The following is a 22,659-nucleotide window of genomic DNA, read 5'->3' as shown; positions in this document are numbered from 1 at the left end:
GAGAGGGAGAGCAGCCCGCTGGGAGAGGGAGAGGCAGCCGCTGGGAGAGGGAGAGGCAGCCCGCTGGGAGAGGAGAGGCAGCCCGCTGGGAGAGGGAGAGGCAGCCCGCTGGGAGAGGGAGAGGCAGCCCGCTGGGAGAGGGAGAGGCAGCCCGCTGGGAGAGGGAGAGGCAGCCCGCTGGGAGAGGGAGAGGCAGCCCGCTGGGAGAGGGAGAGGCAGCCCGCTGGGAGAGGGAGAGGCAGCCCGCTGGGAGAGGGAGAGGCAGCCCGCTGGGAGAGGGAGAGGCAGCCCGCTGGGAGAGGGAGAGGCAGCCCGCTGGGAGAGGGAGAGGCAGCCCGCTGGGAGAGGGAGAGGCAGCCCGCTGGGAGAGGGAGAGGCAGCCCGCTGGGAGAGGGAGAGGCAGCCCGCTGGGAGAGGGAGAGGCAGCCCGCTGGGAGAGGGAGAGGCAGCCCGCTGGGAGAGGGAGAGGCAGCCCGCTGGGAGAGGGAGAGGCAGCCCGCTGGGAGAGGGAGAGGCAGCCCGCTGGGAGAGGGAGAGGCAGCCCGCTGGGAGAGGGAGAGGCAGCCCGCTGGAGAGGGAGAGGCAGCCCGCTGGGAGAGGGAGAGGCAGCCCGCTGGAGAGGGAGAGGCAGCCGCTGGGAGAGGGAGAGGCAGCCCGCTGGGAGAGGGAGAGGCAGCCCGCTGGGAGAGGGAGAGGCAGCCCGCTGGGAGAGGGAGAGGCAGCCCGCTGGGAGAGGGAGAGGCAGCCCGCTGGGAGAGGGAGAGGCAGCCCGCTGGGAGAGGGAGAGGCAGCCCGCTGGGAGAGGGAGAGGCAGCCCGCTGGGAGAGGGAGAGGCAGCCCGCTGGGAGAGGGAGAGGCAGCCCGCTGGGGAGAGGGAGAGGCAGCCCGCTGGGAGAGGGAGAGGCAGCCCGCTGGGAGAGGGAGAGGCAGCCCGCTGGGAGAGGGAGAGGCAGCCCGCTGGGAGAGGGAGAGGCAGCCCGCTGGGAGAGGGAGAGGCAGCCCGCTGGGAGAGGGAGAGGCAGCCCGCTGGGAGAGGGAGAGGCAGCCCGCTGGGAGAGGGAGAGGCAGCCCGCTGGGAGAGGGAGAGGCAGCCCGCTGGGAGAGGGAGAGGCAGCCCGCTGGGAGAGGGAGAGGCAGCCCGCTGGGAGAGGGAGAGTCAGCCCGCTGGGAGAGGGAGAGTCAGCCCGCTGGAGAGGGAGAGTCAGCCCGCTGGGAGAGGGAGAGTCAGCCCGCTGGGAGAGGGAGAGTCAGCCCGCTGGGAGAGGAGAGTCAGCCCGCTGGGAGAGGGAGAGGCAGCCCGCTGGGAGAGGGAGAGGCAGCCCGCTGGGAGAGGGAGAGGCAGCCCGCTGGGAGAGGGAGAGGCAGCCCGCTGGGAGAGGGAGAGGCAGCCCGCTGGGAGAGGGAGAGGCAGCCCGCTGGGAGAGGGAGAGGCAGCCCGCTGGGAGAGGGAGAGGCAGCCCGCTGGGAGAGGGAGAGGCAGCCCGCTGGGAGAGGGAGAGGCAGCCCGCTGGGAGAGGGAGAGGCAGCCCGCTGGGAGAGGGAGAGGCAGCCCGCTGGGAGAGGGAGAGGCAGCCCGCTGGGAGAGGGAGAGGCAGCCCGCTGGGAGAGGGAGAGGCAGCCCGCTGGGAGAGGGAGAGGCAGCCCGCTGGGAGAGGGAGAGGCAGCCCGCTGGGAGAGGGAGAGGCAGCCCGCTGGGAGAGGGAGAGGCAGCCCGCTGGGAGAGGGAGAGGCAGCACGCTGGGAGAGGGAGAGGCAGCACGCTGGGAGAGGGAGAGGCAGCACGCTGGGAGAGGGAGAGGCAGCACGCTGGGAGAGGGAGAGCAGCACGCTGGGAGAGGGAGAGGCAGCACGCTGGGAGAGGGAGAGGCAGCACGCTGGGAGAGGGAGAGGCAGCACGCTGGGAGAGGGAGAGGCAGCACGCTGGGAGAGGGAGAGGCAGCACGCTGGGAGAGGGAGAGGCAGCACGCTGGGAGAGGGAGAGGCAGCACGCTGGGAGAGGGAGAGGCAGCACGCTGGGAGAGGGAGAGGCAGCACGCTGGGAGAGGGAGAGGCAGCACGCTGGGAGAGGGAGAGGCAGCACGCTGGGAGAGGGAGAGGCAGCACGCTGGGAGAGGGAGAGGCAGCACGCTGGGAGAGGGAGAGGCAGCACGCTGGGAGAGGGAGAGGCAGCACGCTGGGAGAGGGAGAGGCAGCACGCTGGGAGAGGGAGAGGCAGCACGCTGGGAGAGGGAGAGGCAGCACGCTGGAGAGGGAGAGGCAGCACGCTGGGAGAGGGAGAGGCAGCACGCTGGGAGAGGGGAGAGGCAGCACGCTGGGAGAGGGAGAGGCAGCACGCTGGGAGAGGGAGAGGCAGCACGCTGGGAGAGGGAGAGGCAGCACGCTGGGAGAGGGAGAGGCAGCACGCTGGGAGAGGGAGAGGCAGCACGCTGGGAGAGGGAGAGGCAGCACGCTGGGAGAGGGAGAGGCAGCACGCTGGGAGAGGGAGAGGCAGCACGCTGGGAGAGGGAGAGGCAGCACGCTGGGAGAGGGAGAGGCAGCACGCTGGGAGAGGGAGAGGCAGCACGCTGGGAGAGGGAGAGGCAGCACGCTGGGAGAGGGAGAGGCAGCACGCTGGGAGAGGGAGAGGCAGCACGCTGGGAGAGGGAGAGGCAGCACGCTGGGAGAGGGAGAGGCAGCACGCTGGGAGAGGGAGAGGCAGCACGCTGGGAGAGGGAGAGGCAGCACGCTGGGAGAGGGAGAGGCAGCACGCTGGGAGAGGGAGAGGCAGCACGCTGGGAGAGGGAGAGGCAGCACGCTGGGAGAGGGAGAGGCAGCACGCTGGGAGAGGGAGAGGCAGCACGCTGGGAGAGGGAGAGGCAGCACGCTGGGAGAGGGAGAGGCAGCACGCTGGGAGAGGGAGAGGCAGCACGCTGGGAGAGGGAGAGGCAGCACGCTGGGAGAGGGAGAGGCAGCACGCTGGGAGAGGGAGAGGCAGCACGCTGGGAGAGGGAGAGGCAGCACGCTGGGAGAGGGAGAGGCAGCACGCTGGGAGAGGGAGATGCAGTACACTGGGAGAGGGAGATGCAGTACACTGGGAGAGGGAGATGCAGTATGCTGGGAGAGGGAGAGGGAGATGCAGCATCAGATCTTTCAAAAGGTACAGGGGGAATAGTTAAAGTTCCCTTTTCCAAATTGACTGCATGCCAGAGATAGGGGGAAGTCATGTCTTAATCCTGGCCATGCTACATTTGTTCACTGAGAGTGAACTTTGAGCATTGCAGGACCACCATTTGGAAAGGAATGATATTCGCTAGGCAAGAGGATGTTATCGTCACCAGTCACTGATGGCTGCTAAGGATGACTTACAGTACAGAGGAAATGAGGAATGAGATTCGGAGGTTGGAGGAGACGTTTTCGAAATTACATAGAGAGGTGGAAGGACAGGAGTGTTCGGAGATGTATGGATGGAATGCCAAGGAACGTGTATGCCCTACAAGTCATTATGGGGCAACTGCAGCAAGGCACAGATATAGTACCACGAACCTCGGAACGATGCAGGATGGGATGGTTAGATGCTGTTTGGAAAATACTGAAAACAGTATTCAGGTTTCTGATATCAATGATATCCACAAGATGAATGACATCATGGGTAGAATAGTGGAAGTTGAAGATAGTAATAAAAAGGCACACTATATAGTTATCAAACTTTTAGAAGCATGTACTAAACATCCCAAGTACTTTGCAGAAGCTGACAGTAGAACTAACAGAGTCTGTAAGGACACTGGCTGACACAGTGAAATAGGGTATGGGGGTTATACAGACCCATTCCATTCACTAAACACAAGGGTAATGGTCGCAAGGCTTTTACAGTTGATAGCCAACAGCATATGGGATGCTCAGGTGGAAGTGACTGAGTTACACTAAGTCATACACTGTGCAGTGCACAGACAGTTCAACCCAGCATTGCTGTTATCAGGGCAGTACCTGGTCATCATGCAAAAGGTTCAGACACAATTATCTATAGGGTTGGGACTAATTGCAGAGCCAAGCAAACAAACATAACAACTATACAACAATGTAGCAACAGTGGAAGTTGGAAAGGACTAGAACATCTATGTGCTGGTTCAGTTCTCATTTGCAAATGACACCACCTATAAAATTTTCGCCATTCACCCTTACCTGGTAAAGCAGGGAGCCCTACGGAAGTATGTGCCAATAAGGACAAGAGAAGTAATGTTAATTTCTGAGGATAGGGGAAGGCACACTAATTTCACTAGAAGAACTCCGCCTGTGTCAGAGGGAACAGCTTGCAACATGCCTGACCCAAGTGATCAAGACTGGTACAGACACATCAGCATTACTGTGAGTCTTCAGTATCTCCTGGAATATTAGTTGATCAAATATTTCATATGTGTACTGTCAGTTCACAGTTTCCAACTGGTATAATATTTCAGCAGTCAGACAAGTCGCCACCATCCTGATGAAATGACCTTGAGAAAGTGCAATGCAAACTTACATTCCTTCCCCATCAAGTATGCTCTGGACACCATCCACACTAAAGGACATGTACCAGTGGCTAAAGAGATAGGCGCATTAATGATGATGGTCACAAATGCCAACAGGTTACTCTGGATGAAGCAGTGCAGATGTAGGCCCTCTGGCCACCCCTTCACTGTGTTTACAGAGTGTCTTATCCTTTCAACAAATACAATGTACAGTAGCCAGGATGAATGGAGGGCTTATGTTTACACTGCCACAGCTGGACGCCAAAACAGTTGATGCCGAGAAGAGTAGCTGACACAACTGACTCTTCTCCCACCTACGCACAACCCTGCGTAGGAGTGGTGTAAGGAGTGACCTGTGTGGGGGAAGGGATAGAAGTCCCCTATACACACAGAGTATGTCAGTTCGCCTGTCAATAGCAACATGTCTGACTGCCGAGATATTATGCCTGCTGAACATGAACCTGGAGTACACCTGTAAACAGTTTGATCAACCATTGTCACTATTTTCAAGAGGCATTTTTTCACTTTTTCTATTCTTTTTTTAAGAAGTTCCACATTTTTCAGTTAGTTTTTGCATATCAACCTCATCTGTTACCATTTTTTTTAACGATACTTAAGAAGAAAAGATCTCCCACTAGAGAGTTCCAGCAAGATTTCAAATGCTAGTGACACACTTCATACTCTGCCAGTTTTCAAAATAATTATCACAATATATTAGTTCTACAATAACTTACCATTATTACTTCAACAACAATTATACAATATTTGGTATTGTACTGGAATCTGCTGCTGTACCAGTGAATCATTTGTAAAGCAAGTGGATAAAAAATCTGTAGAACTACTTGATCAGTATCACATCCCAGTTTTATGACAGCAGATAATATTCTCCTAAATAATTCAGCTTTTGTTTCCTCTTCTCTGTGCCATTCTGTCAAAGAAAACACTATGAACAATAGTATATTAAATGCACTCTTGCTCTTAATCATCTCCCAATTAGTAAAATATAAAATAAGTCACAGCAACTTAAAAAAATACACTGAATTCTAAGTGACTACCACAGCTGCAGAGCAACTTAAGATTAGTTACAGTACGAATGAGATTCAGCTGCTGGCATGGAGAAACTATGTTTGAAAACTCCAAATTAAACACCACACAAAATTAACATATTAATTTGTTGAAAATATAAATTAACTGTATAGGTAAATAAATCTACTCACCCATGGGCAGCAGGAGAACAAAAACACACACGAGTTAAGTTAAGGACACTTTTGGAGTCTGTAGCTTCTGCTCTTGGCAAATGGGTTGAACGGAAAGGAAAAGGGGTGAAGGAAAAGGACTGGCACGGTTTAGGAAATGGGGAGAGTTATGGAAAAGTCATCCAGAATCCCCTGGGTCAAGGGAGACTTGCCGGACCTTCTCATCCTGACCAGTAAGTCTCCCCTGACCTGGGGTTCTGGGTGAGTTTTCTGTAATACTCCCTATTTCCTAAACCTCACATGTCCTTTTCCTTCATCCCTCTTCCTTCTTCTTGAACCCTTCTTCCAGAAGAAGGAACCACTGGCTCCAAAAGCTTGTACATCTCCTAAACTTGTGTGTGTGTGTTTTCTACAGCCTTTGCTTAGCAAGTAGGTTTTCTTTATCTACCCTGTTAAACAAATTTATTAGTCATTCTCCACAGCTAAAGCAACACATACAACAAACTGCAATGTTTAAATTCAAACCTGTTAACATCTACCTTTGAAGAATCTCTTACAATACTGACACATATGATGCTGGCATTGTTGGAAATTGCACAGTTTCAACTCTTTCTTAGCTCTGGTTATGGTATATATCTTATCACTTTAATCTCAATGTCTCTCTCACTGCCTTCCCCATGAAGAAGGGACACTTTCTCGATTGAGAATGGTCAGTTACTTCATAAGCAAGGTTTTCTGTAAACAAGCCACTTTTTTTTACTAGGTATCTGGTTTTCATATGTCATTATAATGAGCTGTCCACATATTTAGAGAAAATCCAGATTCTGACAACTGGAAAATTACACCAAGAACTTTAAGTGCATTCACTGGATACCCCATTGCCCTCTCAGTTTATAATAAGACCTCATAAATTCATAAGCTATTATGACTTAAGAAACTGTAATTTACATTAGGTGTTCATCCATAATACATGTTACAAGTTGGAAATTAGTTACAATTGTGGGCTGTACGAGCACCAGAGAGCCCTTTAGGATCACAACAAGGTAAATGGATAAGCCACATAGTTTTCACCCCTAAAGTTATCTGTGCATTAACTAGTAGATCACAGCAAGTGCATGTCCAACCTGCATGGCATTCACCCAGCACTTATGGCTCAGTCACTTGTGTAGCTTGCACAGCCAGGTGAAAATCATGTAGATGTATAAATGCCAAAATATTGTTGGGTGTACAGCACTGATGCTCTCCACAGGCTCGCACTATGTTGTGATATAGTTAAAGTTCATGTTCCCTCAGTCACATGGATGGCATTACATATATGTTATGTCACACTAATCCACTTTGAAAGCTGTGTGGATAGTGAGTGATGGGAAACAACTGCCGCTCACTCAGCTCACCACGCAGATGGAGTGCTGTATTACCTAGTACCGTCCATGTGAAACAGAAGCACATACTGGCAACAGAGATAGGTGACAGACTTAGCATGTGAGTATCCTTGGCACAGACTAGTCAAAAGTAGTGAGAGAGAGCTCACCAATGTGAATAAAACTGAGTTGTGGATAAATGCATGACCAATCATTTGACATGTCAGAATTTGTTAGAATACCATGCCACAGTTCTCGAGCAGGCCATGCATCATTTACTACTAAAACTGTCTGTCAACTATCATTTACCTTATATGAGAATAACAGGCCTACACCGGCAGTGAAATGTGTGGCAGAATTAACATGAAAGTGTACTCAGTGCCACTCATCAAATGTTGGGAAAGGGAGCTTAACATGTACACTGTTGTATAATTAACATGGGTCCTATACACATTGGCTTAGGAGTAACATGAGCAGGACAATATGGAGTTGTAACCTATCGGGATCCTAGATCCACAGTCACAGTACAAGAGTTACAGAAGCACCACCTCCGTATTTTCCCCACTGGCAATGGTTGGTCATTTTATTACTACTGGCCAGGGGCTGATGGTGATCACCATTGATCACCTTGAGGGGACCACACTTCTAATAGGATGACTTTCTGGGTCTGTTTTCAGAGCAGTGTGTGGGGCTTTTAGTGGATCAACAAAGTGACTACTTAACCAGCCACAGTTAAAAGATATCTTATGATTGTCCACCTGACTAGCTGAGTGGTAGCATGCTAGCCTTCCATGTAGTGGGCCCAGGTTAGATTCCCAGCAGGGTTGGAGATTTCCTCTGATCATGGACTGGGTCTTGTGCTGTCATCAACATTTCATCCTCATCACCGGACCGCAAGTTGCCCAATATGGTGTCAACTGAAATTGGGCTTGCACTCGGCAGCCGAACCTCCCCCAATGGGGCCTTCCGGCCAACAATGCCATACAATCAGTTCATTTTTTATCCTATGATTACTTCAATAGCTAAGTACACTTCTATCCAATCCAAAATATGTTATCTTTTACAACTGTTGCTTGTTTCAATTATTTTTGTGAAAAGAGAGCAGAAAAATCAGAAGACAGCCGAGGTAATTATTTATCTACATCTTCTTATCTGCAAGAAAAATACGTAACATATGGCTAATTTAAATCCCACAGAACAATATTTAAACTCAAGTATTAGGAAGGAAAACCTCTAAGTTCAATTTAGAATCCAGAGAGGAAAATTCACAGCCGTAACTTTTACAAGGTTTTTGCCTTTTTAAGGCAAAGATAATACAAAATTCTACGCACTTAATAACTGAACAATACTCACTCATTCCAAGCATTAGCATTACAACAGCCTGTAGGAGCTCACAAGACACCACTCGAGTTTTCCGGTCACCCGAATTCAACGCAAGGTCAATAATCCTTGGCAGGAATTGGTCTAAACAAAAATAGCACATAAAAGATACGTAGGCTCTGAAAAACAACTACAAATAAAATACTGACAAGATACTTATATTCAATCTACAGTCACACAATTATTATTGCATGACTATCATCATCTGTGATATGAACTTCTTGTTTAGGTGCTGGTCAAGAGCGCACATAAATTTTACAAAAGGCACAACATTGTGCAATCTGTAATAATGTTATTACAGGCAGCACAGTTTATGCATTTTGTAAAATCATGTGATAAGGATAGAGATTAGGGTTTTACAAATTAACTAACAAAAAATGTAAAAACAGCAATTAATCAATCACTATTAATAATGCTATTTAGCACAAACAGCACCATTACAGGTTTTGAACCAGCAGATTAGTGTCAGAAAACTTTTCATGTGTATGATTTCATTTTACTTCAGTTGAACATGTGATATTGGCTATTCTTGACTGTGCTGAAAGCTTCTTAGGCTCATTATGACCTACTGACAAAAACAATGTAATAAAAAGGACTATTTTCCTGTAACTGGATCTAAAAATGAATAAAAACAATATGAACAACTTTCTACGATACAAATGTTCTAAGCTGAGAGAGAATTTAATCTCTCAGCCAATTAGTGACAAGGAGCAATTACTCTCATTGTATACAAATGTTGTTAACAAAGGAATGATGATAATGTTAGTACAAACTTCATACTGAACTTAAAGTGAAAAATGTGTTAAATGATTTTCACTTTATTTCCAGCATGGTCTTATAATGTCTGCTAGCTAAATAGTATCTAGCTTATCTTATCACAAATGGATTTGATGACGGTGGTGGCGACGCACCATCATACTGCATGTACCACTAAAGTTTTATGTGGCCTGTCTACATCTACATCTACATCTACATCTACATACATACTCCGCAATCCACCATACAGTGTGTGGCGAAGGGTACCTCGTACCACAAATGGCGTCTTCTCTCCCTATTCCACTCCAAAACAGAATGAGGGAAAAATGATTGCCTATATGCATCTGTATGAGCCCTAATGTCTCTTATCTTATCTTTGTGGTCTTTCCGCGAAATGTAAGTTGGCGGCAGTAAAATTTTACTGCAGTCAGCCTCAAATGCTTGTTCTCTAAATTTCCTCAGTAGCGATTCATGAAAAGAACACCACCTTTCCTCCAGAGACTCCCACCTGAGTTCCTGAAGCATTTCTGTAACACTCACGTGATGATCAAACCTACCAGTAACAAATATAGCAGCCCGCCTCTGAATTGCTTCTATGTCCTCCCTCAATCCGACCTGATAGGGATCCCAGTGCTCAAAAATAGGTCATATTAGTGTTTTATAAGTGGTCTCCTTTACAGATGAACTACATCTTCCCAAAATTCTACCAACGAACTGAAGACGACTATCTGCCTTCCCTACAACTGCCATTACATGCCCCACAACTGCCATTACATGCTTGTCCCACTTCATATCGCTCTGAAATGTTACGCTCAAATATTTAATCAACGTGACTGTGTCAAACGCTTCACTACTAATGGAGTATTCAAACATTACGGGATTCTTTTTCCTATTCAGTCCAGCACTGATCCATTTCAAGGGCATTTTTCTTTGCCATCATCTCCTCTTAAATATCAATTGCTTATAAGCCATACTGGGTAACTAGCATCACCCTGCATTAAATACTTTCACCTATTATGTTACAGCCCTATATGGTAGCTAGTACTTAATTAGTGATGGCAAAACTACAGAAAAATGTGAGAAGTAAAACAGAGAAGAAAGATATAGAATAAACATATGAATACTAATGAACTAGCAAAAAATTATAGCGTTTAAACATTCAGAAATGATGTTAATATGGCAGAGCTCTATGTACAGGAAGGTAAACCACACAACAGCCTTTGGAGAACACTTTATGAGGTCATTCAAGTCCCTTGAATTCTTCTTCTAGGGGAATTCACTAATAATACTGTATATTGTTTGATATTTTGCTCCATACTCACTTTCTGGGCTGTGTACACTCTACCTTTTATAAAGAGATGGTTTGAATCTTGCAACGTGGTTCTGATTGCTTGATGCAGCTCCAGATGGTATGGTTGGGGCAGTATGTTTAGCCAGACCTTGTCAAGTACCCAGTGTCCAGTTAGCTTAACAGTCTCTTCTAAATCACAAAGAGTAGGTCAGTGGAGGCTGCCAAGATACCACACAGGCTTTCTAAATCCAAGCATGCTATGTCAGAAGACAAGAAAGAATCTTGTCGATTGGAGAGATTGTAAGAACTGATTCCTTGTATATTTTATTGCATTCTCTTTCCATTGCCTGTTGGCCGAGTTAAGATATGAAGCCAGGGAACTAATCTTGATTTGATGCCAATAACAATTCTCACCGTGTTTTTTAACTGGACACCAATCTTGCTGAACGATTCTGTCTAACCCAAGCAAGTATGCAGTATTCAGCAACAGAATACATAATCAATTGGACACCATGTGTAAAGTGTCTGATTACACAGGAGCTTGTGCCAGTCAGCTTTCTGATAATATTGTTTCAAGATTTAATTTTTTGTTCAGTTATTTCATGATGTTTTCCAAATGTCAGAGAGCAGTTACGTATTAAGCCTATGTACATAGAACTGGGTTAAATACATAATAATATGAACTATAACAACTTGACAAGTAATTGAGATACTCACTGAAGTATGTTTCTACAAGTATGGTAACTCAAAATGTTTCTTTGCACACCTAACACCTCGATATGTGCATCATTTGTGGCACAACAGACATCTAATCCATATTTCAAGTTTCTGCAAGTGTTTTGCAGCATTGAAGGCTTAAAATTTGAGACAGCTGTTCATGCACGATTGTACAGATCTGGTGCAAACTGGTATCGGCTACACTTAATTCTTGATAAATCCCCACTGAAAAAAAATCAAGTGGCATAATGTCTGGGTTTCTAGAGGGCCAAGTAATCAATTGACAACCTCTCCCAATCCAGCAACATGGGAACTCTTGATCCAAAAAATCCCTCGCAACGTTCTTGAAAGGGTGTGGTTCACCACCTTGTAGAAAGGTCACATCATGAGGAAGTTAGTGCAACAACATACGTAGACATACTGTGCCAAAACTGAAGGCTCCACAAAGAACAATGGGCCTATAAAGCTATCCTCCAACAATTCAACCACACATTCACTGCCACAAGCAAACCAACAATAAATGTCTCAAGTTATTAAATTTTATATAATGATAGGCTTAACCCCGGCACACTGTATTTAGGATGTGAGTAGCAGTTTAATAAAGCTCAAAAGAAGTCGATATTGTGCTTATGTTGTTTACATGGAATATAACATCCCTTTTGTTTATTGGCTTTTGGGACAAAAACTCCATTGTTTATATGAGGGTAATCCCAAAAGTAAGGTCTCCTATTTTTTTATAAGTACGTAGACCTGTTTATTTCTACAATGGTTTATATCAGTTTACAGCTTGAACTTTTAGCTATTTTTTGACATAATCACCATTTCTGTCAATGCATTTTTGTAGATGCTGTGGCAGTTTTTGTATGCCTATGTCACACCAGCTTGCCGCCATTCTGTTCAGAAAGTTATGAACCTCTTCTTTCACCTCGTTGTCGGAGCTGATTCACTGGGACCACAATTAATGCTGACAGGTACAGTGAGACTCTGAAAAAACTCAAACGGGCAATTCAGAACCAGAGAAGAGGCATGTTGAGTAAGGGCATACACATCCTCCATGACAACGCTCACCCACACATCACTCGGCAAACCATTGCTCTCCTACAACAGTTTCAATGGAACATAATCACCCACACACCCTATAGTCCTGACTTGGCACCAGTGACTATCACCGGTTCCCTAGGTCAAAAGAACGTTTGGCCAGAAAGCGATTCAGCTCCAATGACAAGGTGAAAGAAGAGCTTCATAACTTTCTGAACAGCATGGCGGCAAGCTGGTATAACATGGGCATACAAAAACTGCCACAGTGTCCACAAAAATGCATCGACAGAAATGGTGATTATGTCGAAAAATAGCTAAATGTTCAGGCTGTAAACTGATGTAAACCATTGTAGAAATTAACAGGTCTATGTACTTATAAAAAAATAGGAGACCTTACTTTTGGGATTACCCTCGTAACATCCATTTAGTGTATGTACATCCTCTGGTAGGGTTTGTTCACCTTCTTCAAAAAATTTGCTTTGTACTGGTAGAATAGTATCATTTGCACAGCAGAACTTTTGAAGAGTTGTCACCAGAATATCATCTGTGTACAAGTTAACTGACTGTGAGAAAACACTGGTCCTTGAGACAGTACATTTTTCACTGGTCCTTGAGACAGTACATTTTTATCTCAAGTGATTTACCTGAACATTTTCCTAAACTAACTCTGAATCGGCAATTTTGAAATGTATTCTCCAATATTTTACTGAGCTTAGCACAACTTAAGGTTCATTTCATAGTAAGTAGTAGTTTAATATAATAGAGGGAAACGTTCCACGTGGGAAAAATATATTTAAAAAGAAAGATGATGAGACTTACCAAACAAAAGCGCTGGCAGGTCGATAGACACACAGACAAACACAAACATACACACAAAATCTAGCTTTCGCAACCAATGGTTGCCTCGTCAGGAAAGAGGGAAGGAGAGGGAAAGACAAAAGGATTTGGGTTTTAAGGGAGAGGGTAAGGAGTCATTCCAATCCCGGGAGCGGAAAGACTTACCTTAGGGGGAAAAAAGGAGGGAAAAAAGGACAGGTATACACTCGCACACACACACACACATATCCATCCTCATATACACAGACACAAGCAGACATTTGTAAAGGCTTTGCAAATGTCTGCTTGTGTCTGTGTATATGAGGATGGATATGTGTGTGTGTGTGCGCGAGTGTATACCTGTCCTTTTTTCCCTCCTTTTTTCCCCCTAAGGTAAGTCTTTCCGCTCCCGGGATTGGAATGACTCCTTACCCTCTCCCTTAAAACCCAAATCCTTTTGTCTTTCCCTCTCCTTCCCTCTTTCCTGACGAGGCAACCATTGGTTGCGAAAGCTAGATTTTGTGTGTATGTTTGTGTTTGTCTGTGTGTCTATCGACCTGCCAGCGCTTTTGTTTGGTAAGTCTCATCATCTTTCTTTTTAAATATAAGTAGTAGTTTATGTGCGTATACACTATCACATGCTGCAGTTAAATGAACAAATGTGACAATTTTTTGGGCTCATTATAAGTTCATATCAATGAATGAAGTTACATCTAAGACCTAATCACGACAAAATCAGTTTGACCTGAATCCAGCCTGCTCTAAGGGTAATCTGCTGTTAATAGCTGTATATGTTATGCTGTAAAATAATCTGTTTAATGGTTAGTAGGTGATCTAAATGATTACTGGAAAATCTCATATAAAGATGTGAAACAAATACTAACAAAGAGATAGAGGGGCTGACCAGTACTTACCTCAGCTCAGTACAGCCGATAGATACACAAAACAGAACAGAAAATTTACGTTCCTAGCTTTTGGAACTTCGTTCCTTCATCAGGGAGGAGAGAGGGGAAAGAAAGGGAAGAAGGGAAAGTGGATTCAGTTACTCACAACCCAGGTTATGAAGCAACAGGGAAAGGTAAACAGGGAGGGTAGTAAGGATGGAGGCATGGTTGTCAGAGGGAAGCCAAAGATATTCTACTGTAAGTGCTGTAAGTGCTGTAAGTGCTGTAAGTACTTACAGTAGAATGCTGTAAGTACTTACAGTAGAATATCTTTGGCTTCCCTCTAACAACCATGCCTCCATCCTTGCTACCCTCCCTGTTTACCTTTCCCTGTTGCTTCATAACCTGGGTTGTGAGTAACTGAATCCACTTTCCCTTCTTCCCTTTCTTTCCCCTCTCTCCACCCTGATGAAGGAACGAAGTTCCAAAACCTAGGAACGTAAATTTTCTGTTCTGTTTTGTGTATCTATCGGCTGTACTGAGCTGAGGTAAGTACTGGTCAGCCCCTCCATCTCTTTATTAGTAATAGTTAGCAGCTCAGTCATTGCTAGGTTTCCCTTGTTTTAGAATTGCTACTGTTTAAATAATTTAAATTGCTGTAGGATTCTTTGAGCATAGTAGTTGAGAAATGTGAACTGCATGGACGTTCAGAAATGTGAACCATCTTCTACCCTGTGGAGCAACATTTCAATAAACTCTGGATAAATTCCATCATTTCCAGCAACCTTTCTAACTTTGAGCTATTTTACTGCTGCACTAATCTCTTGATCAAAAAAAATAATAATAAATTAATTAAAATACTAAAATTTTTATCATCTTTTAGTTCATTGTCGATATCTTGCAATTCTTGATTAAGGGTCTTTTTAAAATGTGGATCGATGAGAACTTTTTTTGCACAGTGTTTAATGTGGTGGACATTCTAAGGGGAAGTTACTTTAGATGCTTAGCTTAGTATCTGTGTTCTTGCTCCATTCATCATAAGAGAGACCAAGATTTCTGACAGCTGTGGCTGAAGTTTAGATTTTCTATCATTTCTTCCCATTTAACTCCCTGAGACTCATTTATTTTCTACCGTATCTGTTTTCCTATGTTTAGGTTACCTCTTTGTCGATATTCACCATAAAGGTTTTCCGTATCTATTCTACATCTATGATTAGTATTTCTGCTTGGCCATATAAATTACCAGGACTAGCAAGCAAAATTGATTTCTGCAGTACACGCTATTCAGAATAAATTTAAGTCAACTTATTTTGCCCAATACTGCCAGTTTTCTCTCCTAAAATTCCATCCTGGTTCCTGAAATTTTTTAACCAAAATCTGCCACATTCTTATATTAAGTATAATTGGCTGTTACGAAGTGTGTGAGAACCAGACAACATGTTTCTTGTGTGTGTAACTGGTAGACAAACTACATTTTGTAACAATACATAGATCTGGGTTTCAGTCATTTTTGTCAGTTTGCTGATCTTAAAGTCTTTTTTCGCATCAAAAACTAAATTATTCACTACAGTTTCCACATGTAAGTAACAATCCCAGTTGTTGTGTCAGCAGTTAGGCTTCAACATGCAGTCCTTGACAATTAGTAAGAATACGAGGTGTGATAGGAAAGTTTTAAGAATGGATCCGCAACTGCTTACTGGTTTGGCGAGCAGGTACACAGAGGGTGGGGAGTGAGTCACTACCTCGTCCTTGAATGCCCTCTTACAGGAAACTGCATTTCCTTTATTCAGTTCGTTGTGGCTGCTGGTTGAGTGCGGGTCTCTTAGGGCTTGTTGCCAGAGTCAGTCTGTGTGAAAATTGACGTAAAAACGGAGCAACGAGTTTGTGTGAAATTTTGTTTTGAAATTGGGAAATCAGCTTCTGAGACTTACGAACTATTAAAACAGCTTTTGGAGATAATTGTATGAGCCAGTCAAATGTTTTTGTCTGGTTCAACAGATTTAAAAATGGCCGCGAGTCATTTGAATATGAACCATGGTCTGGCCATCCTTCCACCCCAAAAACGAATGAAAATGTTGTGAAAGTTCGCAACTTAGTGCGCTCTGATCATAGACTTATAATTAGGGAGATCGCTTATGAACATAATTTAAGTTTCTATGCAGTTCAGTAAATTTTAACTGAAAATCTGAACATGCGTCGAGCGTCCGCAAAATTCATTCCAGAAGTGTTGTCTAGTAACCAGAGACAGTACTGACTTGAAGTGTGCCAAGAACTGATTAATTGGACTAAAAATGACCCAGATTTGTTAAATAGGGTAATTTCAGGTGACAAATTGTGGATATATGGGTATGATCCTGAAACCAAAGTGCAGTCTTCACAGTAGAAGACTCCAGGTGCACCACGACTGAAAAAAGCGCGGCAAAGTCGGTTGAAGGTGAAGACAATGTTGGTGATTTTTTTCGAGTCTACCAGTATTGTGCATCATGAATTTACTGCTGGAGGACAACCAATTAATCAGAAACACTACAAATGTGTCCCTGAGCGATTGCACGAAAAGGTGCAGATGAAAAGGCCTGCATTGTGGAAAGACAGGAGTTGGGTGCTACACTGTGACAATGCTCTGACTCATCGTGCCTTATCCAGCGTTGAAATTTTGACCAAATTCAAAATTCCTGTGCTTCCCTGATTTTCCCCCTGCGCACTTCTACCTGTTCCCTAAACTGAAATTTTCACTGAAATGGAAGCGAAGACATCCAGGTAATACAGAGAGTGTCCTTAGCACACTTCAGGAAAACAATTTCCAGGAATGTTTCCAAAAGTGGAGACACCAATGGAGCCGGTGTGTTCAGTCAGAAGGCGACTATTTTGAAGAAATGCATCACAGTAGCATGTAAGTACCACCATTGTACAATTACAAGCCCATTCTTAAAACTTCCCAGTCACACCTCGTATGAAGAGAAGGAATTGGCATTCTTACTGGTGGTTGTTTCCATACCATCTTTATTGTACCTTCCATTATTTCAATGCTGATGATTTCAATTTCATGTCAATGGGAGCAGTTAGTTGTTTTATATTCCTCTTTGTCTTGAAGAGTGTAAATTAGGGAGCCATATATATGTGATGTAACATAAGCTATCAGTTTGTATCGTTAGATGTCTGCCCTGCCAGTGAAGCATTTTTTTTACTGCTGTATGTGACTCCTGTACAGCGATATGGGCTAGGCTGCAATTTATAACTGGCTTTTTGTTTTAACTCACTCTTTTGATGTTTAGCTGTAAGATTAAAATTTGACATCCAAAACACCTTTTGTTGTTAGTTTTGCAAACAATCTTTATAAACTTTGTGTGTGTGTGTGTGTGTGTGTGTGTGGGGGGGGGGGGGGGGGGGGGGTGGCAGTATCCAATTCAGCCAATGTTGCGTAGACTTTTAGCCACTCTGTTGTAATAGAATATTGCTTAAAGTGTACCGTCTTTGAGAATGATTGTATGCCTCACACCACTATATTAAGTAGTCCATCACTCCCACACCCCATATGTAATCTGGAAAGGTGATAAGAAGTTTTTTTTACCGATGATCAGTATACATTGTTCCACAGACGTTGTTAAAGTTTCTGAAAGCAGTCCAAAACTCATAAAAAAATTAATTTTCCTTGTAAATCTAGTGTAGACGTATTGACAAAAAACAATAGTAATGCCCTTTGGACACAGTAAGAACATCATTACCTATTGAACGCCGACACTAATTTCTTTATAATTCTCTAACATCAATTTAGTTTCTGTGACAGTTACAGTTTGCATTCTGTGGACCCTTTCACTATTAAAATAATAAGAACATAAAAAGGTGATGGTAACTTTCACATAAGAATGACAAGAAATACTTACCAAAAAAAATGGTAGCCCTCATATCATTAAATGGCAGCATAAAAGGAAGGTGTGTTGTGTGACCCCATGCAGTGTTGACAGCAAGAGGATCATTAGCTAGTAGAGCTGGAGTGATATCAGATCTCAATGACCCCAAAAAGTGTAATATTCTCCACTGAAGCCTTACAAGTTCTGTCTGCGGCAGCTCTGTAGAGCCTCGTTTAAACTTCCGGATCCTTCGTCGAGGCTGATGCAATCTACGCTCAGTTTGCAACACTTGCAATTCCATGTCCTTCTCCAAACCTGCACCTGTAATACACATTATTAATATTTTAATAAGTCAACATTTGACGCTACTCTGTGAATGAATATAATACAAATAGAATTAAGGCTTTGTCTAATCTCACTTGACATTCCACACAATTTACTGAGCAGCTGGTGTTTCCAGCATTATACTTATTTTTTATTTTCAGGATTTACTCATCAGTAGCGTGGTTTTAAAAAACCAAGCTATATTTAAAGCTGGTGCTACATAATTATGTTAGGCTACTAGCAGTGTACAGTCTACGCTGCAGCTATGTGTAAGGACAGCATTACACCACCTCAATAGCAGCCACTTAAGGGCCAATGTTAACTACTTATCCTGGCCTACCTAAGTACACGATAATAAAGCATCCCCCCCCCCCCCCCATGAAATTTTGTTAAACTTCCTTGGTCCAGCAGATGAACAACATTCTGACCTGGACTGGCTTATTTGCATGGACACTCCTCTGCCAAATGGCTGCTCCATCTTGCTTAGTGCCACTTGCAGACTGTATTGTTTTCTGAGGTAATTTATTACTGACCCCTCCCAATCACATTAGCACATTCCCTGGCAAGGAGTGGGGGTGAGAGGAGGAAGTGGACCCGTGGGAAGACACACAGGCATGAGCATGCCCTTGTGGAGCGGAGACAGGCAGGAGGAGTGGGAGGGGGGGGGGGGAGGGGGGGGGGGAGAAGACAGAGGGAGAGGTGTTACGATGGGTGATAAGACATTACATTTGCGCCATGATTTCACCTGGAACAATTCCTGCCGATCCACTGCCCCACACCCTCTCCCCCCCCTACTACTCCCCCTATCCATAGGTAAAGCCATTTCACCGACTTTGTGCAAGTTCTGCCCAACTGGAAGTTACATCAAAGTCTATAGTATCACAGATGTGTCAGTCATAAAGCCATGAAGATACTTCCACCAAGAATACAATGTGCTAAATAGAGATACAATCTAAAAACATTCCGTAGTTGGTATGATATTTAAGTTTTTCATTGACACTTAAGTAAAATGAGTACTTATTATTAGAGAAATGAAAGTAACTATAGCAAATATGTGAACTGAAAATATCAAAAGCAATGTTGTTGTTGTTGTTGTTGTTGTTGTTGTTGTTGTTGTGGTCTTCAGTCCTGAGACTGGTTTGATGCAGCTCTCCATGCTACTCTATCCTGTGCAAGCTTCTTCATTCCCAGTACCTACTGCAACCTACATCCTTCTGAATCTGCTTAGTGTATTCATCTCTTGGTCTCCCTCTACGATTTGTGCCCTCCACGCTGCCTTCCAATACTAAATTAGTGATCCCTTGATGCCTCACAATATGTCCTACCAACCGATCCCATCTTCTAGTCAAGTTGTGCCACAAACTCTTCTGCTCCCCATTTCTATTCAATACCTCCTCATTAGTCATGTGATCTACCCATCTAATCTTAGGCATTCTTCTGTAGCACCACATTTCGAAAGCTTCTATTGTCTTCTTGTCCAAACTGTTTATTGTCCATGTTTCACTTCCATACATGACTACACTCCATACAAATACTTTCAGAAACGACTTCCTGACACTTAAATCAATACTCGATGTTGGCAAATTTCTCTTCTTAAGAAACGCTTTCCTTGCCACTGCCAGTCAACATTTTATATCCTCTCTACTTCGAACATCATAAGTTATTTTGCTCCCCAAATAGCAAAACTCCTTTACTACTTTAAGTGTCTCATTTCCTAATCTAATTCCCTCAGTATCACCCAACTCAATTCGACTACATTCCATTATCCTCGTTTTGCTTTTGTTGATGTTCATCTTATGTCCTCCTTTCAAGACACTGTCCATTCCATTCAACTGCTCTTCCAGGTCCTTTGCTGTCTCTGACAGAATTACAATGTCGTCGGCAATCCTCAAAGTTTTTATTTCTTCTCCATGGATTTTAATACATACTCCGAACTTTTCTTTTGTTTCCTTCACTGCTTGCTCAATATACAGATTGAATAACACTGGGGAGAGGCTACAACCCTGTTTCATGCCCTTCCCAACCACTGCTTCCCTTTCATGCCCCTCGACTCTTATAACTGCCACCTGGTTTCTGTACAAATATTGTAAATAGCCTTTCGCTCTCTGTGTTTTACCCCTGCCACCTTCAGAATTTGAAAGAGAGTGTTCCAGTCAACATTGTCAACAGCTTTCTCTAAGTCTACAAATACTAAGAACATAGGATTGCTTTTCCTTAATCTTTCTTCTAAGATAAGTCGTAAAGTCAGTATTGCCTCATGTGTTCCAATATTTCTATGGAATCCAAACTGATCTTCCCCGAGGTCAGCTTCTACCAGTTTTTCCATTCATCTGTAAAGAATTCGTGTTAGTATTTTGCAGCTGTGACTTATTAAACTGATAGTTCAGAAATTTTTACATCTGTCAACACCTGCTTTCTTTGGGATTGGAATTATTAGATTCTTCTTGAAGTCTGAGGGTATTTCACCTGTCTCATAAATCTTGCTCACCAGATGGTAGAGTTTTGTCAGGACTGGCTCTCCCACGGCTGTCAGTAGTTCTAATGGAATGCTGTCTACTCCCAGTGCCTTGTTTCGACTCAGGTCTTTCAGTGCACTGTCAAACTCTTCACGCACTATCGTATCTCCCATTTCATCTTTATCTACATCCTCTTGCATTTCCATAATATTGCCCTGAAGTACATTGCCTTGTATCGACCATCTATATACTCCTTCCACCTTTCTGTTTTCCCTCCTTTGCTTAGAACTGGGTTTCCATCTGAGCTCTTGATATTCATACAAATGGTTCTCTTTTCTTCAAAGGTATCTTTAATTTTCCTGTGGGCAGTATCTATCTTACCCCTAGTGAGATAAGCCTCTACATCCTTACATTTGTCCTCTAGCCATCCCTGCTTAGCCATTTTGCACTTCCTGTCGATCTCATTTTTGAGACATTTGTATTCCTTTTTGCCTGCTTCATTTACTGCATTTTTTATATTTTCTCCTTTCATCAATTAAATTCAATATTTCTTCTGTTACCCAAGGATTTCTACTAGCCCTCGTCTTTTTACCAACTTGATCCTCTGCTACCTCCACTACCTCATCCCTCAAAGCTACCCATTCTTATTCTACTGTATTTCTTTTCCCCCCCTCCCCCTCCCCCCCTCCTTTCAATTGTTCCCTTATGCTTTCCCTGAAACACACTACAACCTCTGGTTTAGTCAGTATATCCAGATCCCATCTCCTTAAATTCCCACCTTTTTCCAGTTTCTTCAGTTTTAATCTACAGTTCATAACCTATAGATTGTGGTCAGAGTCCACATCTGCCTCTGGAAATGTCTTACAATTTAAAACCTGGTTCCTAAATCTCTGTCTTATCATTATATAATCTATCTGAAACCTTCCAGTGCCTCGAGGCCTCTTCCATGTATACAACCTTCTTTTATGATTCTTGTACCAAGTGTTAGCTATGATTCAGTTATGCTCTGTGCAAAATTCTACCAGTCGGCTTTCTCTTTCATTTCTTATCCCCAATCCATATTCACCTACTATATTTTCCTTCTCTCCCTTTTCCTGCTCTTGAATTTCAGCCACCCATGACTATTAAATTTTCGTCTCCCTTCACTACCTGAATAATTTCTTTTATCTAATCATACATTTCATCGATTTCTTCATCATCTGCAGAGCTAATTGGCATATACACTTGTACTACTGTAGTAGGTGTGGGCTTTGCGTCTATCTTGGCCACAATAATGCATTCACTATGCTGTTTGTAGTAGCTTACCCGCACTCCTATTTTTTTATTCATTATTAAACCTACTCCTGCATTACCCCTATTTGACTTTGTATTTATAACCCTGTATTCGCCTGACCAAAAGTCTTGTTCCTCCTGCCACCAAACGTCACTAATTCCCACTATATCTAACTTTAACCTATCGATTTCCCTTTTTTAAATTTTCTAATCTACCTGCCTGATTAAGGGATCTGACATTCCAAGCTCCGATCCGTAGAACGCCAGTTTTCTTTCCCCTGATAATGACGTCCTCGAGTAGTCCCCGCCCGGAGATCCGAATGGGGGAGCAATAACAAACAAAAAATGAAACTGAAATAGGGGTGTGTGTGTGTGTGCGTGTGTGTGTGTGTGTGTGTGTGTGTGTGTGTGTGTGTGTGTGTGTTTTATTGCCTCTTTCCCACAATTCTGAAACATGTGATTTTGTTAACTGCACTGAGTGCCAATTTTCATAAAGTACAATATATTTGTTCAGGGAACATTGGACCAAACAAACAATCTGGAAATAATGCTGTTGGGACTGCTATGTAGGTAGTAATGTCACGGATGCAGTCAATTAACATGACCTTTTTTTTTTTTCCCCTTTAATACACGTATGCTGGCTCATCAAAATTAAAGATTATACGAATGAGACAAAGTAGATATGCACAATGAAAGGAGTCTGGCATCTGCATATATGACACACAGCATATTTCATTAGTATTTGCATTTGTAATGGGTGAATTTTAACTTGCCAATGGAGTCTCTCTGCATTAGAAATAAGAGAGTAATTAATTTGAGTTGTTCTATAATGACTG

At 44.0% G+C, this 22,659-nt stretch overlaps 1 protein-coding gene across 1 annotated transcript in view; it reads right to left on the bottom strand.

Moving 5' to 3' along the window:
• The window catches only part of LOC126167810 (DNA-dependent protein kinase catalytic subunit-like), a 540,256-nt gene that overhangs the window by 374,346 nt on the left and 143,251 nt on the right, over window positions 1–22,659 (bottom strand). Inside the window, exons 14-16 of the mRNA XM_049920510.1 lie at window positions 17,805–18,092; window positions 8,395–8,505; window positions 5,219–5,412 (exon numbers count right to left, since the gene is read on the bottom strand). Of these exons, the coding sequence (XP_049776467.1) occupies window positions 5,219–5,412; window positions 8,395–8,505; window positions 17,805–18,092 (593 nt within the window). The remainder of the gene's footprint in view (window positions 1–5,218; window positions 5,413–8,394; window positions 8,506–17,804; window positions 18,093–22,659) is intronic.

The sequence above is a fragment of the Schistocerca cancellata genome, chromosome 1, assembly GCF_023864275.1.
Source record: "Schistocerca cancellata isolate TAMUIC-IGC-003103 chromosome 1, iqSchCanc2.1, whole genome shotgun sequence".
Lineage (NCBI taxonomy): Eukaryota > Metazoa > Arthropoda > Insecta > Orthoptera > Acrididae > Schistocerca > Schistocerca cancellata.
This window is presented reverse-complemented; position numbering and strand designations above follow the sequence as displayed.